The sequence below is a fragment of the Myotis daubentonii genome, chromosome 1 (genome assembly GCF_963259705.1).
Source record: "Myotis daubentonii chromosome 1, mMyoDau2.1, whole genome shotgun sequence".
In the NCBI taxonomy this organism is placed as follows: domain Eukaryota; kingdom Metazoa; phylum Chordata; class Mammalia; order Chiroptera; family Vespertilionidae; genus Myotis; species Myotis daubentonii.
In genome coordinates, this window is record NC_081840.1 from 21,537,676 (window position 1) to 21,561,393 (window position 23,718).

The following is a 23,718-nucleotide window of genomic DNA, read 5'->3' on the forward strand; positions in this document are numbered from 1 at the left end:
TCGATTCCGGGTCAGGGCACATGCCTAGGTTGCGGGCTTGATCCCCAGAGTGGGGTGTGCAGAAGGCACATTCTCTCTCATCATTGATGTTTCTATCTCTCCCTCTGTGAAATCAATAAAAATATATTTTAAAAATAAAAAAATAGCTTTATTGAGATACCACATACTATACAATTCGCCCACTTAAATCACTGTGGTTTTGCTTTGCTTTGCTTTGATGGCTAAGGATGCTGACCATCACTTCCTGTGCTTCTTAGCCATTCACATATCTTTGGAGAAAAGTGCTTCCAGACACTTTGCCTATAAAACTCAGCAGCTTTTAGTACATTCACAAAGTTGTGACTATCACCGCAATCATTTTTAGAATATTTTCATCACCTCCAAAAACACCCCACACTCCGTAGCTGCACCCCCCACACACACAACTTCTCCCATCTCCCCCAGCCCTAGGCACCAGGGAACTGGCTTTCCTTTCTGTCTCTATGGGTTTGGGTATTCTGGACATCTCACATCAATGGAATCCTGCAATATGTGGTCCTCTGTGACTGGCTTCTTTCACTTAACATAATGTCTTCAAGGTTCATGCATGTTGTAGCGTGGGTCAGTGCTTTATTCCTTTTTATGGTCAAATAATATCCCATTGTATGGACATATCATATTTTATCTATCCATTCGTCATTCATTGGACATTTGGGTTGTTTCCACTTTGGAGAGATTATGAGTAACACGGCTGAGAACATTCATGTACAAGTTTGTGTGTGAGCATGCTCTCCTTTCTATTGGCTGCGTACCTGGGAGTGTAGCTGCTGTCATATGGTATGGGGCTGTGCTTAGCCTTTTGGAGAGCTGCCAGGCCCAAAGTGGTTGCACCGTTCGACATTCCTGCCAGCAGTTTGAGGGTTACCGCTTCTCCCATCCTCACCAACACTTGTGATTATCTGTCCTTTCTCATTACAGCCGCCCGAGGGCGTGAAGCGGAATCTCCCTGTGGTTTTGCTTTGCTTTGCTCTGATGGTGAATGATGCTTGCTGAGCATCGCTTCCTGTGCTTCTTAGCCATTCACATATCTTTGGAGAAATGTCCTTTCAGACACTTTGCCTATTTTCTAATTGGCCTATTTGTCTTTCTATTACTGAGTTGCAATAGTTCTTTACATAGTCTAGTCTAGATACTAGTTCCTTATCAGATCTATCATCTGCGAAAAATGTTCTCGCGCCCTGACAGGTTTGGCTCAGTGGGTAGAGCGCCGGCCTGTGGACTCAAGGGGTCCCAGGTTCGATTCCGGTCAAGGGCATGTACCTTGGTTGCGGGCACATCCCCAGTAGGGAGTGTGCAAGAGGCAGCTGATTGATGTTTCTCTCTCATCGATGTTTCTAACTCTCTATCCCTCTCCCTTCCTCTCTATAAAAAAATCAATAAAAATATTTTTTTTAAATGTTCTCGCATTCTGTGGACTGTCTTCTGGCGTTGTGTCCTTTAAAGCACAAAGTTTTTCATGTTGATGATGTCCAACGTATCTATCTTTTATTTTGTTGCTTGTGTTTTTGGTGTCATATCTAATACAAGGTCAAAGATTTATTGTGGTTTCCTTCTAAGGGTTTTGCAGTTTTAGCTCTTACATTAGGTCTTTGATCCATTTTGAGTTAATTTTTGTATCTTTTGTCAGGTAGGGGTCTAGCTTCCCCCTCCCACTTTTATAATGGAGGAAATCGAAGCTCAAATGGCTAGTCACCTTTCCAGAGCTGAACTGTTCCAATGCAGCAGCCCTGCATTGCTACACGGCTTCCAAAGAGCCAAGGTTTGTCATTGGTGGTGGTTGGGAGAGGAGGCAGGGGATGGGCTATGGAGGCAGATCCCCCAGAAGAGCTTGGCACCCAGAACATGCACATGCACATGCACTGTTCTTAGTAAAGGGACCAGCCACTGAGCAGAGCACAATGAGCAACAGCACAGGGCAGGATGTAAGCAGCCTCAAGGGGTCGCTACACCCAGAGGAGGCCTGTGACCTCACTCCCAGCACCTCTGCAGCTGGCCCTAATCTGCTCAAATGTCCTCCTAATCACTGAGCTCTAGCCTCAGGCCAGGTCATCTGTGTCTTTTATTTTTTTGTGTTTTGTTGTTGTTAATCCTCACCAGAGGATATGTTTTTATTGATTTTTTCTTTTCAAGAGAGAGAAACATTGATGTGAGAGAGAAACACTGATCAGTTGCCTCGGCTGTGCACCCTGACCAGGATCGAACACACAACCTAGGCATGTGCCCTAATTAGAAATCGAACCGCAACCTTTTGGTGCACAGGACACGCTCCAACCAACTGAGCCACCCAGCCAGGGCTGTCTTGTGTCTTTTGGACACAGAAGAGGGGAAAGAGACTTGGCCGGCTCCAGAGTTGTTCAGCCAGAGGAGGTCCCCTGTGAGAGGACTCAGTTAGTTTCCCAACCCTGAGTCCTTGTTGACAGTGGATCCGGAGACACCAAGGTCAGGTGACCAGCATTGACAGGAAAGGCCACTTGGTAGTTTTGTTAAAAAATTGATGGTTCTTGCCCAGCCGGTGTGGCTCAGAGGTTGGGCATCGACCTATGAACCGGGAGATCATGGTTCAGTTCCCGTTAGGGCACATGGCCGGGTTATGGGTTCAATCCCTAATGTGGGGCATACAGGAGGCCACCGATCAATGATTCTCTCTCATCATTGATGTCTCTAGCTCTCTCTTCCCCTCCCTTCCTCTCTGAAATCAATAAAAATATATGTTTTTCAAAAACTGATGGTTCTGAAAATCCAGCAATGACCTTAAAACCATGGGAAACAAGATAAGAGGTTACACGAGGCAGCTGAGGGGAAACCAGAGGGCTGAAGAGGAGCCTTCTCATTTACAGTTTGTGATGGAAACGACAACTGGGCTGCATCTAAACTGCATAAACAACCAGAAACAGGAAGGTCTGCACACTTTCCTGCAACCCAGGTTACAGGCATAACACACTGGGAAGGCCGAGACGGTCACAATTTGTCGTGTCATTCACTGCAAACGGACTCAGTCTTAATAAAGTAAGTTATAGACGCACTGCGCTGTCGTCAGTCATCCTCACACACAGATGAAAAAACAGATGCTCAGAAAGACCAGCTGACTTGTCCAAGGTCACACAGAGAGTGAGCGAAGGAGCCAGACTTTGAACCCAGAAGCTGGAACCAAGCCCAGAGCTCTTCCCAGGCCCCAGAAGCAGTCCCTCTGGGTAGAAGCCAGGATGGTGTCCTGCTCCCATGACACCTGGGCCCCTCCACACACTCAGGCCGCTCAGCACCTCCAAGGGCAAAGTGCCCTCCAGGAAATGAGAGCCCAAGTAACAGTGTTTGAATAAATTATAACAGTAATTTGCATAATCAGCACATTTGAAAAGTAAGTCAGAATCACATCTCACACTTCTTGTGCATCTCAGTAAGTGCCAGGCATTATGTGAAACCCTTTACCCGCCTGCGTTCATTTAATCATCACAGCAACACTGAGAGGTTGGTACTAATGTTACTCCCGTCTTTAAGACAGAGAATCTAAGAAGGCAGCACAGGACTCTGAACTTTCCAGAGGTATTTGATTTCTGCTAAGAACATACATGTCCAGCCACATCCCCACCATCAGCTCTCCAAGGTGACCCCATGCGAGGATGACAGCAGGTGTGGCAACCTGTGATGTTAAATAAGAGCTTCAGAACCCCTGTGAGTGCTCAGGGCATGGACTCAAATCAGACGCAATTCCACAGGGGGCAGTGTTAAACGGTCAGAGCTGCTCTGAGCTATCACTCATTCCCCCACCCCCCACCCCCAAATTAAACTATCAAAGCGGGGGAAAGCTAACAGCTTCTTAAAATGTGCTAACACAGTGATGGAATTAAAGTGGAAATTCAGGATTTCAAAGACGAGTCAGGAGATTCTGTTCCAAGTGAGGGACAGATGGGCTCTCCCTGCCAAACAAGCAGGAGACAGAAAAAGCGTCTGAGTCAGGGGGAAGCAGGCCAGCGCCACTCCGAAGAGCCGCAAATTAAAAACCAATTATGCAAGGCTTGCTGCAAAATCTCAGCGGGCTGCCTTTATGTGTCAAATCACTAAAAACACAAGCATGCGCATGCCAGCATTTACCCAGCACATCAGCTGGTTGGGGGCAACTCTTTCTGCTCAGGCTAAACATGCTGAACATTTTGGTCTTTTTGGCGGAATGAACTCTGGAGACCCACCTGTGGCTGACAGTGAGCACACCTTCCAGGGCCACCCTACCGTCCCCAGATTCAAATTCACGTTTCATGCAAAGGTGAAAACTTTCTAAATGTCCTCCGAGTCCCTGGGAGAAGTTGGGAAATGACCACCGCGAAATCCACAGACAGCTAAGTCTCCTCTCGGGCTCTGAAGACGACGAGGACCTGGGCAATACGCGCTGGAAGGGCAGTCGGCAGTGGAATGCACAGAATCCTGAAGGTGAGGCCCTCGGAATGTGCCCTGACAAGGATCAGAAGAGCCCGAGGAGACGTATAATGAACAAGGTCATCCCTGAGCTTCGAAACATACCGGTTCCCGGGACTGCCCTCAGACATTCTGCGTCCATGGGCCTGAGCGGAGTCTGACATTTTTATTTATAGGAAGTTCCCCAAGCGGTTTTGGCGATCGGCCAAGTTTGGGAATCGTTGGTTGGATCTTCATTGTGTTCTTTTTTTCTGCCTAAAGTCGCTAAAGTTCAGAAACAGAAAAGCAAATGGACAATGTTTGGAGGTAAGAATGGAGAGATATAGAAATCAAGGCAGAGGATGTTTAAGTGGCTTGCCAAGCTGACACAGCTAATTCATGTTCAACACAACAAGCCTAAATATAAAACTACAGTCTGTGCAAGGCAGCGCACACAGGCTGGTAGAAATAAAAAGAAACATAAGATCTAGTCCCGACCCTTAGGACCTACAAACAGGACTCAAACTCAAAAGCAGGCTGGTGACACAGTGTGAAGTGGACTGGGTATAAGGCAACAGGGAGCACTGGGGTCTGTGGTAAACTGAAGACTGCATGCTGACGCAATGAGCATCTAGTACTCAGCGGTAGCTTTCATTGCCTATAAGGGTGTGGGCCTAGAGTGGCCAGATAGTCTGGTTTTTTAAAAGAAGCCAAAAAAGTTCACATTTCCTGGCTTTTAAATATAGCAACTCATTCAATTTAAAAAAGCAAAAAAAAAAGCACTGTGAGGGCCAACAAGATTCATCTGTAGGCTGACTCCTGCCCATGGAATGACAGTTTGCAGCCTCTTTCCTAAAAGTTCATCCAGTCCAACTTCCTTTGAACTTGAGACCCCTCTAGAGCCCTGCAGTGGCACAGAGAGTGAGGGGGTCCCATCTAGCAGGTGGTTAAGTAAGTGCCTGGTTTGTATCTTTGCGTGGAAGGGTGGAACTTCTGGCCTTCCCATCTGCCCCCTGCCCCCACCAGCCACACTGAAAATGCATTCCAAGCCCAGAGGCAGGGTGTGGCCCCTGCAGCCACAGCAGCCCACTCACAGATGACCCAGGAAGGACCACAATTTTCAGGCCAATAGGGACTGGTTAAGGAGTCCAGCTGAAACGGTAGAAAGAAAAGTGTGTAGAAAGAAAAGCTCTAGAGAAAGCCAGAGAGCAAAACTGTCTTGAGAAGGAATACTGGAAAGGAAAGAAGAACAAAAAGACAAGAAAGAAGAGAAAAAGGTGGGTGGAGGGAGGTTTAAGAGGGTAAAGAGGGGATAAATGGTGATGGAAGGAGACTTGATGGGGTGGTGAACATACAATATACAGACGATGTGTTATAGAACTGTACACCTGAAACCTGTATAATTAACCAATGTCACCCCAATACATTCAATTTTTTTTAAAAGGCAAGAAAGAAGCATGCGCTCACTCTAAAAATCCCATAACCCAAAATATAGCATCCCCAGATCCTAGCCAGCCATCAAAACCAGCAGCCTGGCCACTCACCACCCACTTGGTCTGCTTAATTTTTCTTCACCATATTGACTACTACATGACCTTTTATTTCTAGATGCCCCCACTACACTATACAGTTCCAAGAGAAAGGACGGGGGAGCTTGTCTACTTTGTTTATGGCTCAGTTCCCAGTGTCTGGCACAGTGCCTGGCACATAGTAGGTGTGCTTAGCAAATATTTGTTGGACAAATGGGCTGCAGGCAAGCAGTTGGCACCAAAACAGTTTAGCATTATGTGTCAACCACCTAATAATAACATCAGCACAGAACGCCTATCGTTTAACTTAATTCAGCCGGTTTTCTTTTACCAAACTGCTTCGTGGATTTGCACATGGCCCAAGAGACTACTGGTCTCTGAGGTGGACAGTCCAAGGGGTTGCTCTGACAGGGCTGCCTGCACGGCCGCCCGGCCCACTCCCTCTCCAAGCCTGGGAGACAATGCGGCCACAGAACTGCCAGACTCAGCACTAATTGGGCCATGTCATCAAAATGGTCCAGTGTTCCGGGCCGGGTTCATTCCACCCCACCCCCTTCCTCAACCTGATAGAGAGGCAGCCACAGCATAAGGTTAGAAAGCTTTGGCTCTGAAGTTAGCTTTCCAGCGGCATGACCTTCGCCCTCTCCAAGCCTTGTTAGCCTCATCCAGCATGTGGGCATAACAATGATAATAGTAACAGTAATTACTTCCAAGGGCTCTTGTGCAAGTTCAATGAGATATTTCACAAAGACCGCCCAGCACCGTGCCTGGGGCTTGGCTCAGGGCGTCTGAGACGTGGCTATTGCAGCAGCAGCAGCGTCACCATCACCCCAGACTCCAGTGTTGCCGCTTTCCTGAGTGACTTGACCCCCTCCTCCTAGGACCTCATATTCCTCTTTTCTAACATGGGAAAAACCCAGTCACCAGGATGGGTCAGGAAGGGGATAAACGAGATCACGCATGTTACACAGCACAGGTCCTAGTATACAGTCAATGCTTAATAAATGGGAACCGGGAGGTTTTATAATTCAAGGGACTTTACTAATCTAAGATGCCTGTGTGAAAACCCACCGAAGGCAGTTTGCCATAGGCAAAGAAGTATTTGGGGCATGAGGCTCTGCAACCACTTTATGTTTCAGTCGCTCTAAGAATCAGCACCAGCCCCCCAAACACCCACCCACCTTGAGTCTAACCCAGGAAGCAGTTGGAGGTCAGTTCCCAGTGCGGGGCTGACCTTACTTCCTGCCAGCACAGTCTACTGCGCCCTCCCCGCCACCCCCCACCCCACCCCCACCCCCAGACGCTGCAGTGTGACGGGAGGGAGAGGCACGCAAATGTGCCCCGGCAATGGCTTGTTATCTTCACGGCCCGGATGGCACGTGTTTGTGGGCACCTGTGAAGACAGCACGTCACTGTCGGGTACAGGGCCTATGTCACCAATCTGGGGGAGGCTGTGAAATGTAAAAATACTCAACCCAAATAAAGTCTGCCCCTTCCCCCCACCCCCGCCACCACCAAAAAAAGAAGGCTTCTCCAGCACCTTTTGTAGAGGGAAGAGGTGGTAACTCCACTTCCCAGGCAAGGCTCTGGTGGGCCAGCCCCTGACTAAGGCTTTCATAAGCACTGAGGCCTCAGCAGCCCAGTGATGCGCCTCGGGTACTGGTTTAAAGGGTGATCACACTGTGGAACGACCCCAGAAACTGGTGCTTTTGAGATACGAGCCTGGGAAGGTGCATAGCAAAGGACCAAAGGCAAGGGCCCTCGGAAAAGAAAACAGAAGTCCCCAGTGCAGGTGAGCATTAGTGCTGGGAACACCCCCAGCCCACGCTCCCAGGGCTTGCCATTCGGCCAAAGGCCTGAGGTCCCCTCTGACGGCATAGCTGCCCACCTGGAAGGGAGAAGGAGCCAGTGGTGGGAGGAGGAGAATTCTAAGTAAGCCAAGAAGTGCTATCGACAGCACATTGACCTACAACGTTAATTCACAAGAATGTCATTACCATCAACTCTCATCTTGAAATCATTAGTGGGCATCTATAATGCATCTAATCTAGGTGTTTCAAGTGCAAATGTCTACAATAGGGGCCAAGCAGTTAAGTAAATGAAGGCTTCTGGTGGTAACAAAAGCAAAACCAACAGTGGAAGAAAAATTAAGAATAATAGGGAGGTGTGGGGGCCTGTGGCAAACTGGAAAGAGGAAGGAAGTGAGGGGGGTCTCGGCATTCTGTGTAGCTATTGCCTGAACAGGGCACCTGTGAGCAGATCTTCCACGGTTTTAATCAAAGATTAAAATCCAACTTTTTAAGTGGCGTGTTGGTTCAAGTTTCTTTTAAAACATTGTGCAGGCCAAACAAAACACATCTGAGAGCCAGATCCAGGATGCAAATGGCCAGTTTGCCACCCCTGGCCAAGCCCCCAGCAGCCCTTCTCTGCAGTTTTTATGGTATTCCTGGGGAGAGCAAGGGCCGAGCAGTAGCTGCATAACATACCCAACTCTACCCTGCCAGTACCCAGACACCCTTCTCCACGCAAGAGCCCCTCTCTTTGGAATGTCCAGCCCTCCGAGCTCCATCCTAAAGCATGAGCCCCCTCCAGGGCACCTTTGCCTGTGAATGCTCCTCATCAGAATTGCTGAGCACCTGATACTCAGCTGCTTCCCCCGTCCTGTCCCCCACACCTGTCCGCAGCCACCTCTCCCCTCCCACCACTGGCTCCTTCTCCCTTCCAGGTGGGCAGCTATTCTCTCAAGCCTTTGGCCAAATGGCAAGCCCTGGGAAAGAGGGCTGGGGGCGTTCTCAGCACTAATGCTCACCTGCACTGGGGACTTCTGCTTCTCACCAGCCCCCAGGGAAAAGCAGCTCTTCTGCAAGCGAGGCTCATGAGAGCTACAGCTGCAAGGGACCCGAGGAGGGAGTGCTCCATGTGTGGGTCCCCTGCAAACATCTAAGGCAGATGATATGGGTGGCTGAGGTCAAGCCCAGCTCTGGCAGCTCCTTGAGAAGAAAGGCCTTACCATCCTTCCTCCAAGTTCCCATGTTCAGCTTGCAGCCTGGGGCCAAGGGTATTAGAGCAATAACATGACTAATGATAATTTTAAAGATAATGCAATATTAGTGTTCTCTTGTGTGCTTTTCAAAGCATGTGCACAGTTCCATGATCTCCCTTGGTCCTCCCAACACCCCAGAGAGACTGCCAATATATTACTATTACCGTTATTATTTTTAAAGACATTGAATTTTTTATTTTATTATTTTTTTCATCCTCACCCAAGGACATGCTTAGAGAGAGGGAGGGGGGACGGAGAAATATCAATGTGAGAGAGAAACATCGATAAGTTGCCTTCTGTATGCTCCCCGACTGAGCATCAAACCTACAACCCAGCCCTAACCGGTTTGGCTCAGTGGATAGAACGTCCGTCTGCGAAGTGAAGGGTCCCAGGTTCGATTCTGGTCAAGGGCATGTACCTTGGTTGCTGGCACATCCCCAGTGGGGGGTGTGCAAGAGGCAGCTGATTGATGTTTCTAACTCTCTATCCCTCTCCCTTCCTCTCTGTAAAAAATCAATAAAATATATTAAAAAACAAAACAAAACCTACAACCCAGATATGTGCCCTGAGCAGGAATTGAACCAGCAACCTTTTGGTGCATGGGACAACATTCAAACAACTGAGTCACTCCAGCTGGGCCCAATATATTATTATTCATTATTGTTATTAATTACTAATTAAAAATTATTGTTATTCATTATTAATTAACAATAATTACATTATTGTTATTAATTACTCCCTTGGCCCCTCAAAGAATCGGAGGTTCAACATCCTGTCCTCGCCAGACCTCTCAAACTTTACCATGTCCATGAGTTCCCCAGGGGACCGTACTAAAATGCAGACTCTATTTCAGAAGGTCTGGGGTGGAGCCTGAGGCTCTGCATCTTTCACAAGCCACCGGGCTGCATGGATGCTACTGGTCCTCAGACCCCACGACGAACAGCAATGCTGAGGCCACACGGCGGGTGTGGGGCTAGTCCTGGGACTCGAACCCGGGCGTCCTGCTCCTGGACTCTGCCTGGGAGAACCAGGCTCACTCACCTCACTTTTCACAGGTTGAGGCCTCTTGCCCAGTTTCACCTCCAGGAAGTGCAAGGGGGCGATCATGGCCCCGATGTTGCGGATGTCAGCGTATTTCAGCTCCTCTGCAGTCAGGGCCGAGCCGGGGAGTCCGGTCAGGGGGCCGAGCCCTGGCAGAGAGCCCGCAGTCACGGAAGGGTCTGGGATCTGCCCAGGCATCATAGCAGGAGGAGTGGCAGTCCAGCCTGGAGTAGGTGGGAGAAGAGGACGTGTGCTGTCAGCCAGAAGAAGTGCTATGAGGGGCCTAAGCCCCCATGTCTTGCCAGGACCTCATCCTGTCTTTCACTAAGGGCCCCCTCATCCCTTCCCCTCCCAGTGTCTCTCTCTGCCCTTATTTTGTTACAGAGGGAATCTTAATCCATTAATTCATACCAAGGTTCTCCTTGGCACTTAAGGTAATGCTTACTCCAACCATCGGCTCATTGATTCAGCATTCGCCATGTGCTTGGCACTGCATAGTCCGCCTATCAGCCCCATAGGACTGGGGCAGTGCCCTTGACACAGAGGAAGAAGCCGGGGCTTAGGAAGATAACTCACTCAGACTGTGCACAGTTGAAACTGTGAGAGCTGGGATTTAAACCACAGCCTACTGCCTCCCAAGAGGGTGGTTTAAAAGAGTGGAATCTCAAGCATCTTCGCACCTGTTTAAGAGGGAGCTATTTTGGGCCTGGCACGGTGCCTCCCCTCAAATCACACATCCCGTTCTGCATACTTGTTAAGACACCCTGAATATGAAAATGAAGCAAATCGAAGTTAAAGGTGAGTGTGTGCCTCTGGTCTCTATGAGGAGGAGATTGAGGCAACGGACATGCAATTAATTAGCCTCTGCTTTCCCCAGCGGAGCCCAGTACCAGCAAAGTCCTCCAGGGTCTCCTGTTTCTCAAAGCAAACACGTATTCTGGCTGTGCCAGACCCAAAAGGTTTGCAAGGGAAGACAGATTCAGGCATGAAAGAAAGACAGAAATTAGACAGGTCAGCAGCGAGAGAAGTATTTCTTCCCTCTCTTTTCTGGGAGAAGCTCGTGGGTGAGAAGTGGTTACTTCAAGGCACAGCTGGCATGCAGAAAGCTTGTCTCCCAATAAAGCCAGACTTATCAGGCCCCTTTCAGGCTCCTCCCATTCATTCATTCGTCCACTTAACCATCCATCCACCCGACTATGAGCAAGAAGGCACATCCTTTCTCCCCATCCGGAGCACCCAGTGTCCCCCGGGCCACCTCAGAAAAGGATCCGAGACTCATTCTCATTAACTTACAGTCTTAGAGCTGGAGGAGGCCCTGTGCTTATCTAAACCACATCCTCATTTTGCGCATGAGGAAGGTGAAGCTCCGAGAGAGTGAATGACTTGCCAAGGTCACACGGCTAGAACCAACGAGCCAGAGCTGAACTCCTGGGCCCTGGATTGCAGGTCCTGCCCTTTCCTCACTCCTGGGTTCCGAGTTAATGCAGAAGGGATGACCTTCTAATAGATGTTCCGACACTAGCCCATAGTGGAGGGTCATCCTCCTGCACGGAGGGCCCTCTGCTTGGCCTCCCATTAAGACCCAGGCCTGGGAGGTTCCCTGAATAACCCCATGGCAGTTTGGGTGGGAGCCCAGACATAGAAATGGCCCCTGAGATGCCTCACATGCAATTGGTCAATGTGCTGTGACCCTCCCTAAACCTGAGCTGGACTTGAGTCCAGGATCAGGAAGACGGTCTCTCCTCCACTCCCTGGAGCTGGGCCTGCAATGCAGAGGCCCGCAGGGTGCCACAGCAGGAGGCTGCTCCAGGGCGTGGTGGGCGAGCTGCACGGCTCCCCAGCCTTCCTCCAGGGAAAACAGAAAAGGGCCAGTGTAAGGACTCATTCCTGTGTGGCAGGGGGATGCCTGGCAGGCAGAAGGAGTTGGTTTTAGGCTCCCTGAGCCAAACTGACAGAGGAAACTCACCTTTCCTTCTCAGAAGAGGAGAAAACCCTACAAAATCCCCTTTTCTAGACCTGAATGGATGCCCCAAGGAGTCACTGACCCCCAAAAGATGCTTAATTGAGCTAATCAAAACAGACAGGAGATGTGAGGCTGGAAAATGCTCTGTGCCTGGTGCTTCAGTTGAATACAAACCCCTGAGAGAGGCCGGGGGGGCCACACTCCAACAAAATCCCCTCCTTGGCCAGAAGCCCCGGCCTCCCTGAACTGGAAGGACCCATTCTTGTGTAGCCAAACGTGCCACGTGGGCACTTAGCAAGTGGAGGGGTGACTTCAGGGGGGAAAGCAGCAGTCATGGCTGGTTGACCCACATGACCCCAGCGCGTAGCGTCATTTCTGGCATAAAAAGAGTAATCGACAAAGACTTAGTGAATTCTAAATAAGTAAACGAAGGAAGGAACAAATGACAAACTCACGGTGGAACAAAATTCAGTGAGCGGGGTCAGGACCTATCTCTGGAAGTCTGGATGCTCGTCGCCAACCTCCCGATGATTCGTTCCCACAGTGAACCCCAAGAAAAACACCCCGAGGCTCCTGTGTGCTTCCCTGCCTAAGCCATCTCTGAGAGATGGAAGCCAGACCCCACTCTGTTCCGGGAATGATAGGCTCTGCCTGCAGCTTCTGTTTATTTTCATACAGATGGTATAAATGAGACACTAACAAATGGTCCCAAAATATCTGCTACTGTGAAATCCCCCCTCCGAGAGGGGTAACCACTCTCTGGGAGCAGCAGCCTCATAAATTCTTGCCATTCCTGCTTCCCTGTGAACCCAGCCCAATGACAAGCCTCACTCAGGAGATCAGGCTCCAGGCTTTCCTCTGCAGAAGCAAAAAAAAAAAAAAAAAAAAAAAAATGCCCCTCTCTTTCCTTCCCCCGCAAGGGTGCCCCTCACTGCTCAGATACAAACCACAAAGTCCTTAACACATGCCATTCTAGGAGACAACCACAACAGCTGACATTCACCAGCGAGAAGTCATCCTAACGGCAGGAGATGGAGGAGGTGGAGCGGCTGCCTCTCATAAGTGGATCCTCATTAACTGGGAAGAGCTGGCTGATGATCCGAGGCTGCGAGGCCACTTTGGCGATATGAAAAATAAAACAATTTGATGTGATTTAGAGATCTATAAAGGGGGCGGGGGGAGAGACAGTGGCGGGGAACCAATAACAGCCAGGAGGAATTTACCCACTTCAAGGAAGACATAGGAAAGATGACAAGAGGTGAAATCATCTCCCAACTGGTTGTTCCATACGGAAACAATTTAGTAGGAAAAGGAGAACTAGGCACTAAAAGCTTTAGGGGAAGAACCCAGAGTTTTTTTTCCCCCCCTTCGGGGCCCAGGAGGTCCAAAAGGCAGATAAACACCCTCCATGTTTCCATTAGTAACTGGGATGCATAAATAAAGAGCAAGTGCTATACATTGGCAGAAGACCAGAACTGGCCAATGAAGCTTATGCCTGCAAAGACAGGCTTAGAATCCAAGAAGACTTTGGCACTTTGGGACACTGACCAGGAATAACTTGGAAACGAGCCCATGAAGAAAAACTGGGTAATGGACAGATCAAGATGGGACCGACGAGCAAGGCATGAATAAGACAGAAAGCGTGCAGGAGGTCACCGTGAGAGCCGCTGCTGAGCCCCAAGAGCATGAGTGATTTGATGCAGGTCCCTAAAAGCCAGCTTCGGAGAAACAGGGAGCGAGTGGATCCAGGGGGAAAGAACCTGAAGACCTGGTATTGGTATCTCTCTATTCTGACTTCCTCAGGGATGGTAGGCACACAGTCAGGGGTGCTGCCTTGTACAAGCAGAAAAGCCAGAAAGCATTTCAAGTCCAGAAAATGGACCCTATTGGAAGATATTAACATGAAACATCATTTTTTAGCTGAAAGAAAAAAAAGATACAGGTAATTTGAGTTTTCCCCCTCTTTTCTTCTCTTGTTTCACTGTATGTAAATCTATAAAATATCATATTTTTTAAATGGGAGTATCTACAAATAACAGTCTTGCTTTGATGGGTCAATTTTTACGAGAAAGTGCCAATAATTGGTATCTCATTCTAGAATGGCAAAGATGGATTAAAAAAAAAAAAAGCCAGGTTAAGAGAAAGTTAGGATCTGCATCATGAAAGTTAGGATCTGTCCATAGAAACAAAAGTTTAAGGGAGGCTTTCAAGTCCCTGGGCCTCTTTGAGAAGGTCAGCTCCGCTCCAGGCGAACAGCTAGCTAGGCGGGCATAAGGGGCCAGGAGTGAGTGTGCAAGTGAGTGCAGGGTTCGAAATAGCGGAGGTGAGTGAGGACAGACAAGGAGCAAGGGAGTTAGTTCACAGGATCAGGCCCCAGGAGCACTAGTGGAGTTGGAAGAGCAGGTAGCCAGCCGGCTGGTGTGGCTCAGGGATTGAGCATCAAACTATGAACCAGGAGATCACTGGTTCGATTCCAGGTCAGGGCACGTGCCCCAGTAGGGGGTGTGTAGGAGGCAACTGGTCGATGATGTTTCTCATCAATGTTTCTCTCTCCCGCTAAAAAAAAATATATATATATACATATATATATATATATATATATATATATATATGAAGAGAGAGAGAGAGAGAGAGAGAGAGAGAGAGAGAGAGAGAGAGAGAGAGCCAGTAGCTAGTACCTGGGAATCACCAATAGCAGGTGGGTGGTCTTGGGAGCCGGAGCGTGGCAAGATTCCCAGGAGGACACTGTGTGTGTGTGGGGGGGGGGGGGGGGGGGCAGGGGAGACAGTACAGAAAGATGCCAGGCCAGTGATCACAGAAGATAGTAATAACTATCATGAATCTTGGAGAACTAAACAGTAAACTTGTTCTTGGAGATAAGGAATTATCTGAAATGATCTCTCTCCTGGAGATGCAGAAGGCAAGGAGCAAATGGGTGGAGAAAGCCCCTGAGAACAAGGACGAGCTGAAAAGGGCCTCTCCAGATGGCTGTCCCAGCTCTACAGGCAGGAGAGTGAGACGGCTTATGGGTGGGAGCTTTGGAGCCAGGTCAGCTCCATGTGCAAACTAGCTCTGCCCCGCCCTCGCTGTGTGACTGGGGCAAATTCCCTCACCTCTCAGGGCCTCGCTTTCCTCAGCTGTAAAGTGGGAATAATAGTGTGATTTGCCCTGTAAGGATGAAAGTGATGAAAACTTGGAAAGCACCTGGAACAGTGCCTGCCCCAGTGAGCATGAAGTCAGTGTAGCCACAAGGCCCTTCCTTCCTGAAGGACACACGTGCTGGCCGATCCCGCAAGGTCATTTCTAACACTGGTCTCCTTTTCCTACAGCCATGAAGAGGATCCCCCCAGAGGACTCCCTGCTCTCCCACTTTCCAGCTCTAAACCCCCAGGGGCCAGGACCATCCTGTATCCAGTCGGTTCCTGCAAGAATAGAAACAAAGGGGGCAGGTCGGGGCTGTGTACAAGGGTGCAGAACCCAGGCCCAGCACTTGACCTTTGCCCCAGTTTCTCCAAGGTCTCCTCCATCCTACATTCCAGAACACAGCTGCATAGATCGCTGGCACCACCAGCTGGCTGGGTTTCCACCCCTGCCTCCAGGAGCAGGGGGCCAGCATCTTCTGTGTCCTTCGACCTACTCTATCCTTGTACTGCTTAGAAGGGGTGGCTCCTCAGATCTGCCTACGAAGAAAAAGAGGGGTGATCGCGGTCAGAAGCCGCTGCCAGGCATGGGCACGCTGGCATGCGTGACCCCTGCACAGGCATCCCAGCTGTGGAAGAAACTGGAACCTCTCCCCAGGAAAGGCTCCTCCCAGGAGACCAGAGAAATGCTTTCAACAAGGCCCTGTCTGTCGGCACGGTCTCCCCTGCCTGGTGTAGTAGGTGTTCAGCAAACACACAGGAAGTTCCTTCCGCCAGGAATCCTTACCCCGAGCTACAAGATGAAGCCACCCGACAAACCTCCATCCTCTCTTCCCTCTTCGCCCCATCTCTGTTCCTTGGCTGGAGAGCTCAGAGCATGATACATTGCACAGTCATACACACAGTGTGTGTGATAAATCCGTTGGCTCTTTTTTCAAAATGCCACTGGCCCTGCTGAAGCTTTGGAAACGGAGCTCCACGACGGGAACCCCAAGGGCTGCAGCAAGAAAACAGACTTAAAAAAGCCCCAGGACGGTGGGCTCTGGCCGGGCCTCCCACAGCCAGCAATGAGTGTAAAGAAACACAGGCCGAAATTCCAACCTGGGTCGCTAAGGCATTTGTCTCTGCTGAGCTCCGAGAGGCCAAACCACACACACGCACAAGAGTGCACACACACATACACACACAGGCACACGGAGCTTGGCAGCCCGTAAGTTCCAGAGCTGGTAACACAAGCCACGGAACCGACTGCCAAGACAAGCAACAGAAAGAGCCAGGCCCAGTTTCATTGGCCACCATACGCTGCATATGGCCCGGGACGCAGCCAAAACAGTGTTCTCACCCTCCTCAAAGGCATAGGAGACCCTCTGTTTTCAAACACACCTCCACAGAGCCTTAATTAAAGGAAAATGGAAAAATAATGTGTCTGCTGCTCTCCCCCTGCCTATATAGGTATGCACGCACACACACACACGCATATTCATACACACTCACTCTATGTTTCTCTTCCTCCCATTTCAGTTTCAAACATAATTCATTCGCATGGAAAAAAGCAAACTGCATCCTGCAGCAGAAAAGCAGAGAAGAATGTTGCCTGCCCTCAGCCCTGGCTCTGAGTGCTCCAGTTGAGCTGGGGCTGAATGAATACAGAGCAGGCCAGCCTAGAGTCTGCATTGACCCCTCTCGTCCAGAGCAGCGCTGGAAACAGAAGCCCTGGTGAGAGAGACAGCCCATTGCAACACCGGCAGACCCACGGCACACAAGGCCTGGAGAGCCTGGCCCTTCTCATCCTGCCAAGGGTTCTGCAGGTTGGAAAAGATGCCCACACAGCTTGCAAACAGGTGGGGGAGACAGACGCTGGTGGCTGCAAAAGCTAGGCAGTAAGTGAGTGAGTGAGGAGATCCTGGTCCAACCCCTTCCCTAGGGGACACCATTACCACTTATCAACCCATCTCCTTAGAAGTGGCTGCAAGCAACGTAGGAGAAAAGTCAGAGGCCTCCACACCCACGCCTGCCAGCAGCCTTTCAAATCTCAGGGCACCCAGCTCTTCAGGAAGACTCTGGAGCTGCCTGCAGCTCTGAACCAAAGCCAAAGTGGAAGGGGAACAGAAGACTCTTTGAGAAATCCGTCCTCCCTGTTTCAAACAAGGCAAAACCTTAACCAGCCAGAGGCACGAGAATAGACCTTGCTTCTCTTCCCAGGTCCTCGGGTTAATCAGAGCCATGCTCACACCTGATACCGGGCTAAACTCTCCCCCAGAAACCTGCAAAGGAAGATCAGGCAGCATTCCAAGCTGCAGCCAGATTTGCTGGAAAGATGAAAGCCATGGGAGGTGTTTTTTAAAACCTTCAGGAAAGGGAGGTTGGGGAGATGATATGTGAACACAATTCACAGCAAGGCCTTCCAGGACAAGCAGGCACCAGTCGTGGCTCAAAGCTGCTATTTCTGAGGCTCCTCAAACCTGAGGAGAGCCCACCAACTTGGCTGCACGCACCCTCAGTCGGCAAGCCCTTTTTTTGAGTGACAGGCCTGGGCTCATCTGCATTAAGCACATGTGCTCAGGACACAGCCTGATGCCCTCGATGCCAGTAGGGAGGTCTGCCCACCCGGCCAGGATCAGGCAACCTTGCAAGTGCAGCTGACCCAAAGGGTGAGTTAATTTCCTTCCACCAGCCTCTTCATTTCCAGCCTCATGCATGGCCCGGCCATCCCAGCAGAAGAACCAAGGCCTCCCCATCTTCCCGGTCTCCCAGGGTCTGGGGTCCTGGCCTTAAGACCCAATCCCTCAGCCTCCTTTGAGAGGAGGGGCATAAGAGAGCCTGCTAAACTGGGCTGGTCAGGAGAGGAGGGGCCGGTTACCTAGAGGAGCCGGCTTGCCTCCTTACATAACCTGGCTTGGGAGCCCCCGCCAGGGAACGCAAAGGGGACCCGGGCCACCCGCTAGGCCTCCTCGCACCCCAAAACCCGGGGGCAGTGCCCCGAGAGAAGCACTCTTCATTGGATGGGGAGGCCCGGGCCTTCTCCAGTCCTCAGGGAGGCACGCTTCCTCCCTTCGAGGGGGTGGGGGCGGCACACTTGCCAGCCGGTCACTGTCATCCTCCTCCTACACGCCCCCCCCCCCAGAACCCTGCACCTCCCTGGCCTTTCACCCTCCATCTGCACCCCCAGGCCCGTCTCCCCCAGGCAGTGTTCTCCCCACTCACCCGCCTTCCCCGCCGCCCGAGGCGAGCACCTCTCTGCAAACGCACGGGGGAGAAGAGCGCTGGAGGGAGGCGGAGAGAGAGCCCCGGCTGCCTGGGAGCAGACGGAACCTCCCGTCCCAGGGCGGGAACCCAAGGGACGCCACCGGCTTCCAGGCGCTTCTCGGGAATGGCCCGGGCTGCAGCGACCCGCGCCGGGGCTGCGGGAGCCTCCCCGCGGGGCGGCGGGTTCCGGAGCTCGGCGCGCTCCGCCCGCGCGGGGGCGGGCGTCCCAGGTGCCCGCGGCCGGCGCGCCCCACCCCGCCCGGCCCGGGCGCCCCCCACGCGCGCGCGCGCGCACCCACCGTGCAGAAGCCGCGGGCGGAGGCGGCGTCCCCGGGGCCCGGGCCCGGCTGCAGGCGCCGTGCCCGCTCAGCGCCGCTGCCGCCCGGCCGCCGAGCTCCGCCCGGTGCCCAGGCCCGTCCCGGCCCGGGAGCCGCCGCGGCGCCAGCCCCGCCGCCGCTGCAGCGTCCGCCGCCGCCAGCGCCTCCCGTCGCGGCCGCCGAGCGTCCCTCCCGCAGGCTGTGGCGGGCGGCGGGACGGGTTGCATCAGCCCCGGCTATATAGCGGCCCCTGGGCGGCGGGGAGGGGTCGGGAATGCGGAACCCGCCGAGCTGCCAGCTCCAGACGTCAGAGGGGGACGGAGAGGAAGGGAAGGAGGGGACAGGGGAGGAGGGGGTGTGGATCCGGCGCTTCACACCCACTGACCTTCACCTCCCCCGCCGCCTTTCGCGCCCTCCTCCCGCGGCTGCTCGCACTGCTCTCCCCGCCGGGGCGGCTGCGGCCCCGCGGCACCAGCTGGGGCTCCATCGCCGTCCCAGGCTCTCCCAGGAGCGCGCGAGAAAGCAGGACGCGGCGAGCGGTTATGTAAGAGCATCCCCCCCACCCACCCCGCGCACGGCGGCCGGGGGCCACCCGAGACAGAAGACAGAGAAATGAGAAGGCGGCAGCAGGACCAGCCGAAAGCCCCTCGAAGCCTACGCAGTCTGTGCTGAACCATCTTCCTAGATCCCAGCGCTTTTTGCCAGACCGAGAGAGAGCATTTCAGCACATTTTCATCCTTGGACACTTCACGACTGAGTCAGCGAGGAAGTGATCTCGAAAGCCGGCTTTATTTTCCCACGGAGAAGGATGAGCAGAAGATGAAGGCATGTGGGTGCCTCTACCCCACCCGCTAGCCCACCTGGCCGCCAGACGTGCCTTAAGCCCCCGGGCAGTTCGCTGCAGGAGGCCTGCCCTCCACTGCTTTCTCTTTCTGGGTGGCCAGCACTGTGTGACCTGGGCTGTTTGTCCTACTCCGTCAGCTTCTCCTTTCCTCTCAGGGCCAGAGCACACCCAGCCCTCCTCCCACCGCGAACAGCCTTCCTCCCCATGACAACTTCCATTGCCAGCTCAACTCCCACCTTTCATCTTCCCAGAGTGGTAGACGGTTCAGGGAGAGTCCAGAGGACATGTGTGTTCCATGGTGCCCTCCAGTAAGTATGTAAAGCCCGGAGACCTCCAGCACACGTGTGGCACCTGAGACCTTGGCACCATGGTTGGCATCTCCTACCTCCAGACGCCCTGGGGGGCTCAACCAACCCCTTACCTCCCTGTGGAAGCCAGAAAGGGCTGACTGTTTATATTCAGTGACTGTCGGCCTCCTTCTCAAGAGTGAGGTCAGGTCATCACCCAAAGAAGAAAGGAAGTGAAAGAAAAAGTTCATGCCTTCTTGGAGTGCAGATGTTCAGAGTGAAAGAAACAACAGTACTTGAGACAGATGGGAGCAGTAAGCAAAACCAAGTGAGCTTGTCTCTGCAATGCAAGTGTAGTGAGGTTTTCTTTTCCTTCTCTCCCCCATGCAGTGAAATCCCTCCCGGGAAGAGGCCTGGAAAGGCAGATCACATCCCCGATGACATTGCCTGGCCGTTTTCACCTTCACGGTCAGATCTCTCACTCAAAGCATTGAAGTTAGTAAGTAAAAAGCAAGTAAGGCCCTGAAAGACTCTACAATGCAAAATGAGCAGTAATTTGCTGGTGTTTGGTGGACTAACATGGTTCTCGGCATCCGAAGGGCCAACTACACCTTTACGGCAGCATAAAGATCAAAGCTGGGTCCAATGAAACTGCCTCATGATGTTTCCCCATGAGACGGAGGTCTGGACATTTATATGGAAGAAAACACTGAATAGGGACAGTGTTACTTCATGCATCTTTGTCTAGGACTTTGAGAAAACTAACCTGATCTATGTGTGGGGACTAATAATTAGTATATGTGGTTAGAGCAAGTCCTTTCCAGGGATTGTTTTGCATGTAGCTAGGCCTTTGCTTCCCCCACAAATTAAATATGCTACAAGGAAGGCACCAAGGGATGACTTGGGGGGTCACTAGCCCCCTCCATTTCCCTGTTCTATCCATCAGGTCTCCTCCATTATTTGATGTAGATGGTTTTCAATTTTATGTAGCATGCTATATGAATATCACTTCAGAACCTCCCTTCTACCACATTGCCCCCACTCGGCCCCTCCACATGGTCATTGCCTCTGGAAGTGGCTGGAGGGCGAGGCCATAGTGGGCCCATTTATGTGGACATGGGCCTGCTTCTCCCTGCTTTGCTTGGATGGAGCTCCTCTACCACTGGCTCTTAGGGGTGGACAAGTGACCCCTAAGGCTGTTCGAACTTAGGTTTCCTATCACTTGCAACTAGAAAAGCCCTGATTAATACACCCAGCCCTGGCCAATGGCCTGGTCAGAGATTGCCAAGTATCCCAAATTAGTCCAGTGAGACTAGGAATTTTGTGGATCTGCCAGGAAGAGAAGCAGCCAGAAACTAGACCTGAAATTGCCAGAAGCTACCACATGGAGGGAGTCTACTGAGGCTGAAGCTAATGCAAGGAAGGGTAGAGCCAAGCAATGGAGGGAACGAGAGCTCCAGTTCGGATAGCATTGTCTGAGCTCCGGAGCCTGCCATGCCTGGCATTCTCCCCACCTCTGGAGGTTTTAGTTCTAGGAATCAGTAAATTAGATCTTACCTGAGGCAGTTTGAATTTAGGTTTCCTATTACTTGCAACTAGAGAAGACCTGGTTAATACATTGGTTTTTGCATTTCTGGCTTATTTAGACAATTACATTTTTTAAAGTTGAAACTTTATTATTTCTTTTTTTTTTTTTAACCCTCACCCAAAGATATTTTTCCATTGATATTTAGAGAAAGTGGAAGAGAGAGGGAAAGACAGAAACATTGATGTGAGAGAAATACATCGATTGGTTGCCTCCTGCACGCCCCCGACCAGGGCCTTGGCTGGGGAGGAGCCTACAACCCAGGTACATGCCCTTGACCAGAATCGAATCCAGGACCCTTCAGTCTGCAGGCCAGTGTTCTACCTATTGGGCCAAACCGGCTACGGTGACAATTACATTTTGAAGCTTAATAGACATTGGTGAATCCCAAGCTCTTTGCAAACAGGAAAATATGCACAGGCAAGACAAAATAATTAATTCCCTAGAGGTGTTCCTCTGTTATCAAAGGAGGAGCTGATAGCTCTGAGTAATCAACCAGTCTTTATGCTAATTTTTTGGAGCTCTAGTATGTGCCTGGGAGGTACATAAAGTTTAAGACATGACCCCTCACCTGTCCCCACCTCCTACCTAGTTAGAAAGAATGACCTGAACACTAATGAACAGCAAGACAAGGATTAACTAAGAACTACTATGTGACATAGACTATAAAAACTGTAGGAGTTGCCCTCATCGGTTTGGCTCAGTGGCTAGAGTGTCGACCTGCGGACTGAAGGGTCCCAGGTTCGATTCCAGTCAAGGGCATGTACCTTGGTTGCAGGCACATCCCCAGTAGGGGCTGTGCAGGAGGCAGCTGATCGATGTTTCTCTCTCATCGATGTTTCTAACTCTCTATCCCTTTCCCTTCCTCTCTGTAAAAAATCAATAAAATATATTTTTTTAAAAAACTGTAGGAGTTTAGGTAGGATTGCTGCACATAGAAAAATCATTCATTAATTGATCCATTCTCTACTCAAACTGGGCAGACACAAAACTGCAGACTAGTAGTTGGCAGGCTGAATTTGGCTTTGTTGGTTCAACCTTAAATTCTTTTTATATATATATATCAAAGATTTCTCACAAGAATCTGAATTTCTAATTTCTCTTGAAAATAATCAGTTTGATGCAATCTCCACCCGGCCTACCAGGTCATTTCCATGGCCTGCCTAGCCCCTCGGGGCATTTGATTTTACAGCTTCTGATACTGATAAAGCCAATGTGGTCGATATCAGTATTTCAGGTGTCCCTGGTGTTCCCTGGCATTAAAACATTTGCTTTGATTTGCTAATTTAAAAATAATACTATAGAGAATTCATAGGTGAAGGGCAGATGGTATCATAAGATCCAACAAAAAGTTGAGGCTAGCTGTTATATTTTCTGCAAATTACACAGACCTGTTTACAATGGTTTTTTCCTCCTGCTCTTCCCTTGCTCAATCTAACACCTACCAGGAGAAACTAAGGTAAATGAGCCTCTTGAAAAAAAATCAAAGTCGGGCAACATGAGAGGAGAAGTGGCATGGTAGAGATTTGGGGTGTGGGGGGGGGTGTGGGGGGGGGGGAAGCGTCTAGTTTAAAGTTTAATATATTTGAAATATTTGAGAAGAAAATATGTAAATTGGGAATGAGATGACTTCTCTTTCAATAACCACCAATGAGAATTTTATTAAACAACAGTCAACATGTCTAAAGGTTTAGTAATAAATCAGCACCCATAGAAATGCAGCCGTCTCTGAGGAAAGCCCAGTATCTTTAATCTCCTTACACAATAAGTCTTTGGAAGGTGAAGAGATAGTAAATTCTCTGGTAACATGCTGGCCAGGTGGGGTTAGGGAGAGGAGGGCTGTGGTGGATGTATGTTCTCCTCAGTATTTCTTTCCGGGCTTTTTTGTTGTTGTTGTTTGTTTGTTTTTGGTGTTTTTTATTTTTTGTTTTTGTTTTTGAGCATTCCTTTCTTTGGAGAACATTACTCTCCCTCTCCCTGTGTCTCTGGAGAGGTGCCAATCCTGGTGTCCCATCATCCCCAACCAAGTGTGGGTGTATGGCCTAAGCTGGCCAATTAGAGTAGTTAGTCCATTTCCAAAGCTACAGTGATTGGTTCAGGGATTGGCTCATGACCCAAACAGGACCAATCACAGTCTTCCTTAAGATTTGATATGTGAATATTAAGGAAGAGGGGAGCAACCTTCCTTTAAAAAAAAAGTTGTTTGTTTTATTTTTAATTCATTTTAGAGAAGGAGAGAGAGAGATAGAAACATCAATGATGAGAGAGTATCTTTGATTGGCTGCTTCCTCCACACCC

General features: G+C 50.5%; 1 protein-coding gene across 4 annotated transcripts in view; it reads right to left on the reverse strand.

Annotated features, from left to right (window-relative positions):
• Positions 1-19,188, reverse strand: part of JDP2 (Jun dimerization protein 2) — a 37,983-nt gene extending 18,795 nt beyond the window's left edge. Inside the window, exons 1-2 of one of the 4 annotated variants that reach the window (XM_059690042.1) lie at positions 19,090-19,188; positions 10,039-10,262 (exon numbers count right to left, since the gene is read on the reverse strand). In XM_059690042.1, coding sequence (XP_059546025.1) covers positions 10,039-10,239 — 201 coding nt within the window. In that variant the 5' untranslated portion in view covers positions 10,240-10,262; positions 19,090-19,188. Of the gene's footprint in view, positions 1-10,038; positions 10,263-15,496; positions 15,620-18,345; positions 18,567-18,686; positions 18,942-19,089 lie in introns of those variants that run through there. The other 3 variants (XM_059690027.1, XM_059690034.1, XM_059690015.1) reach the window with 3 other exon arrangements.
• Between the last annotated feature and the right edge of the window lie 4,530 nt (positions 19,189-23,718).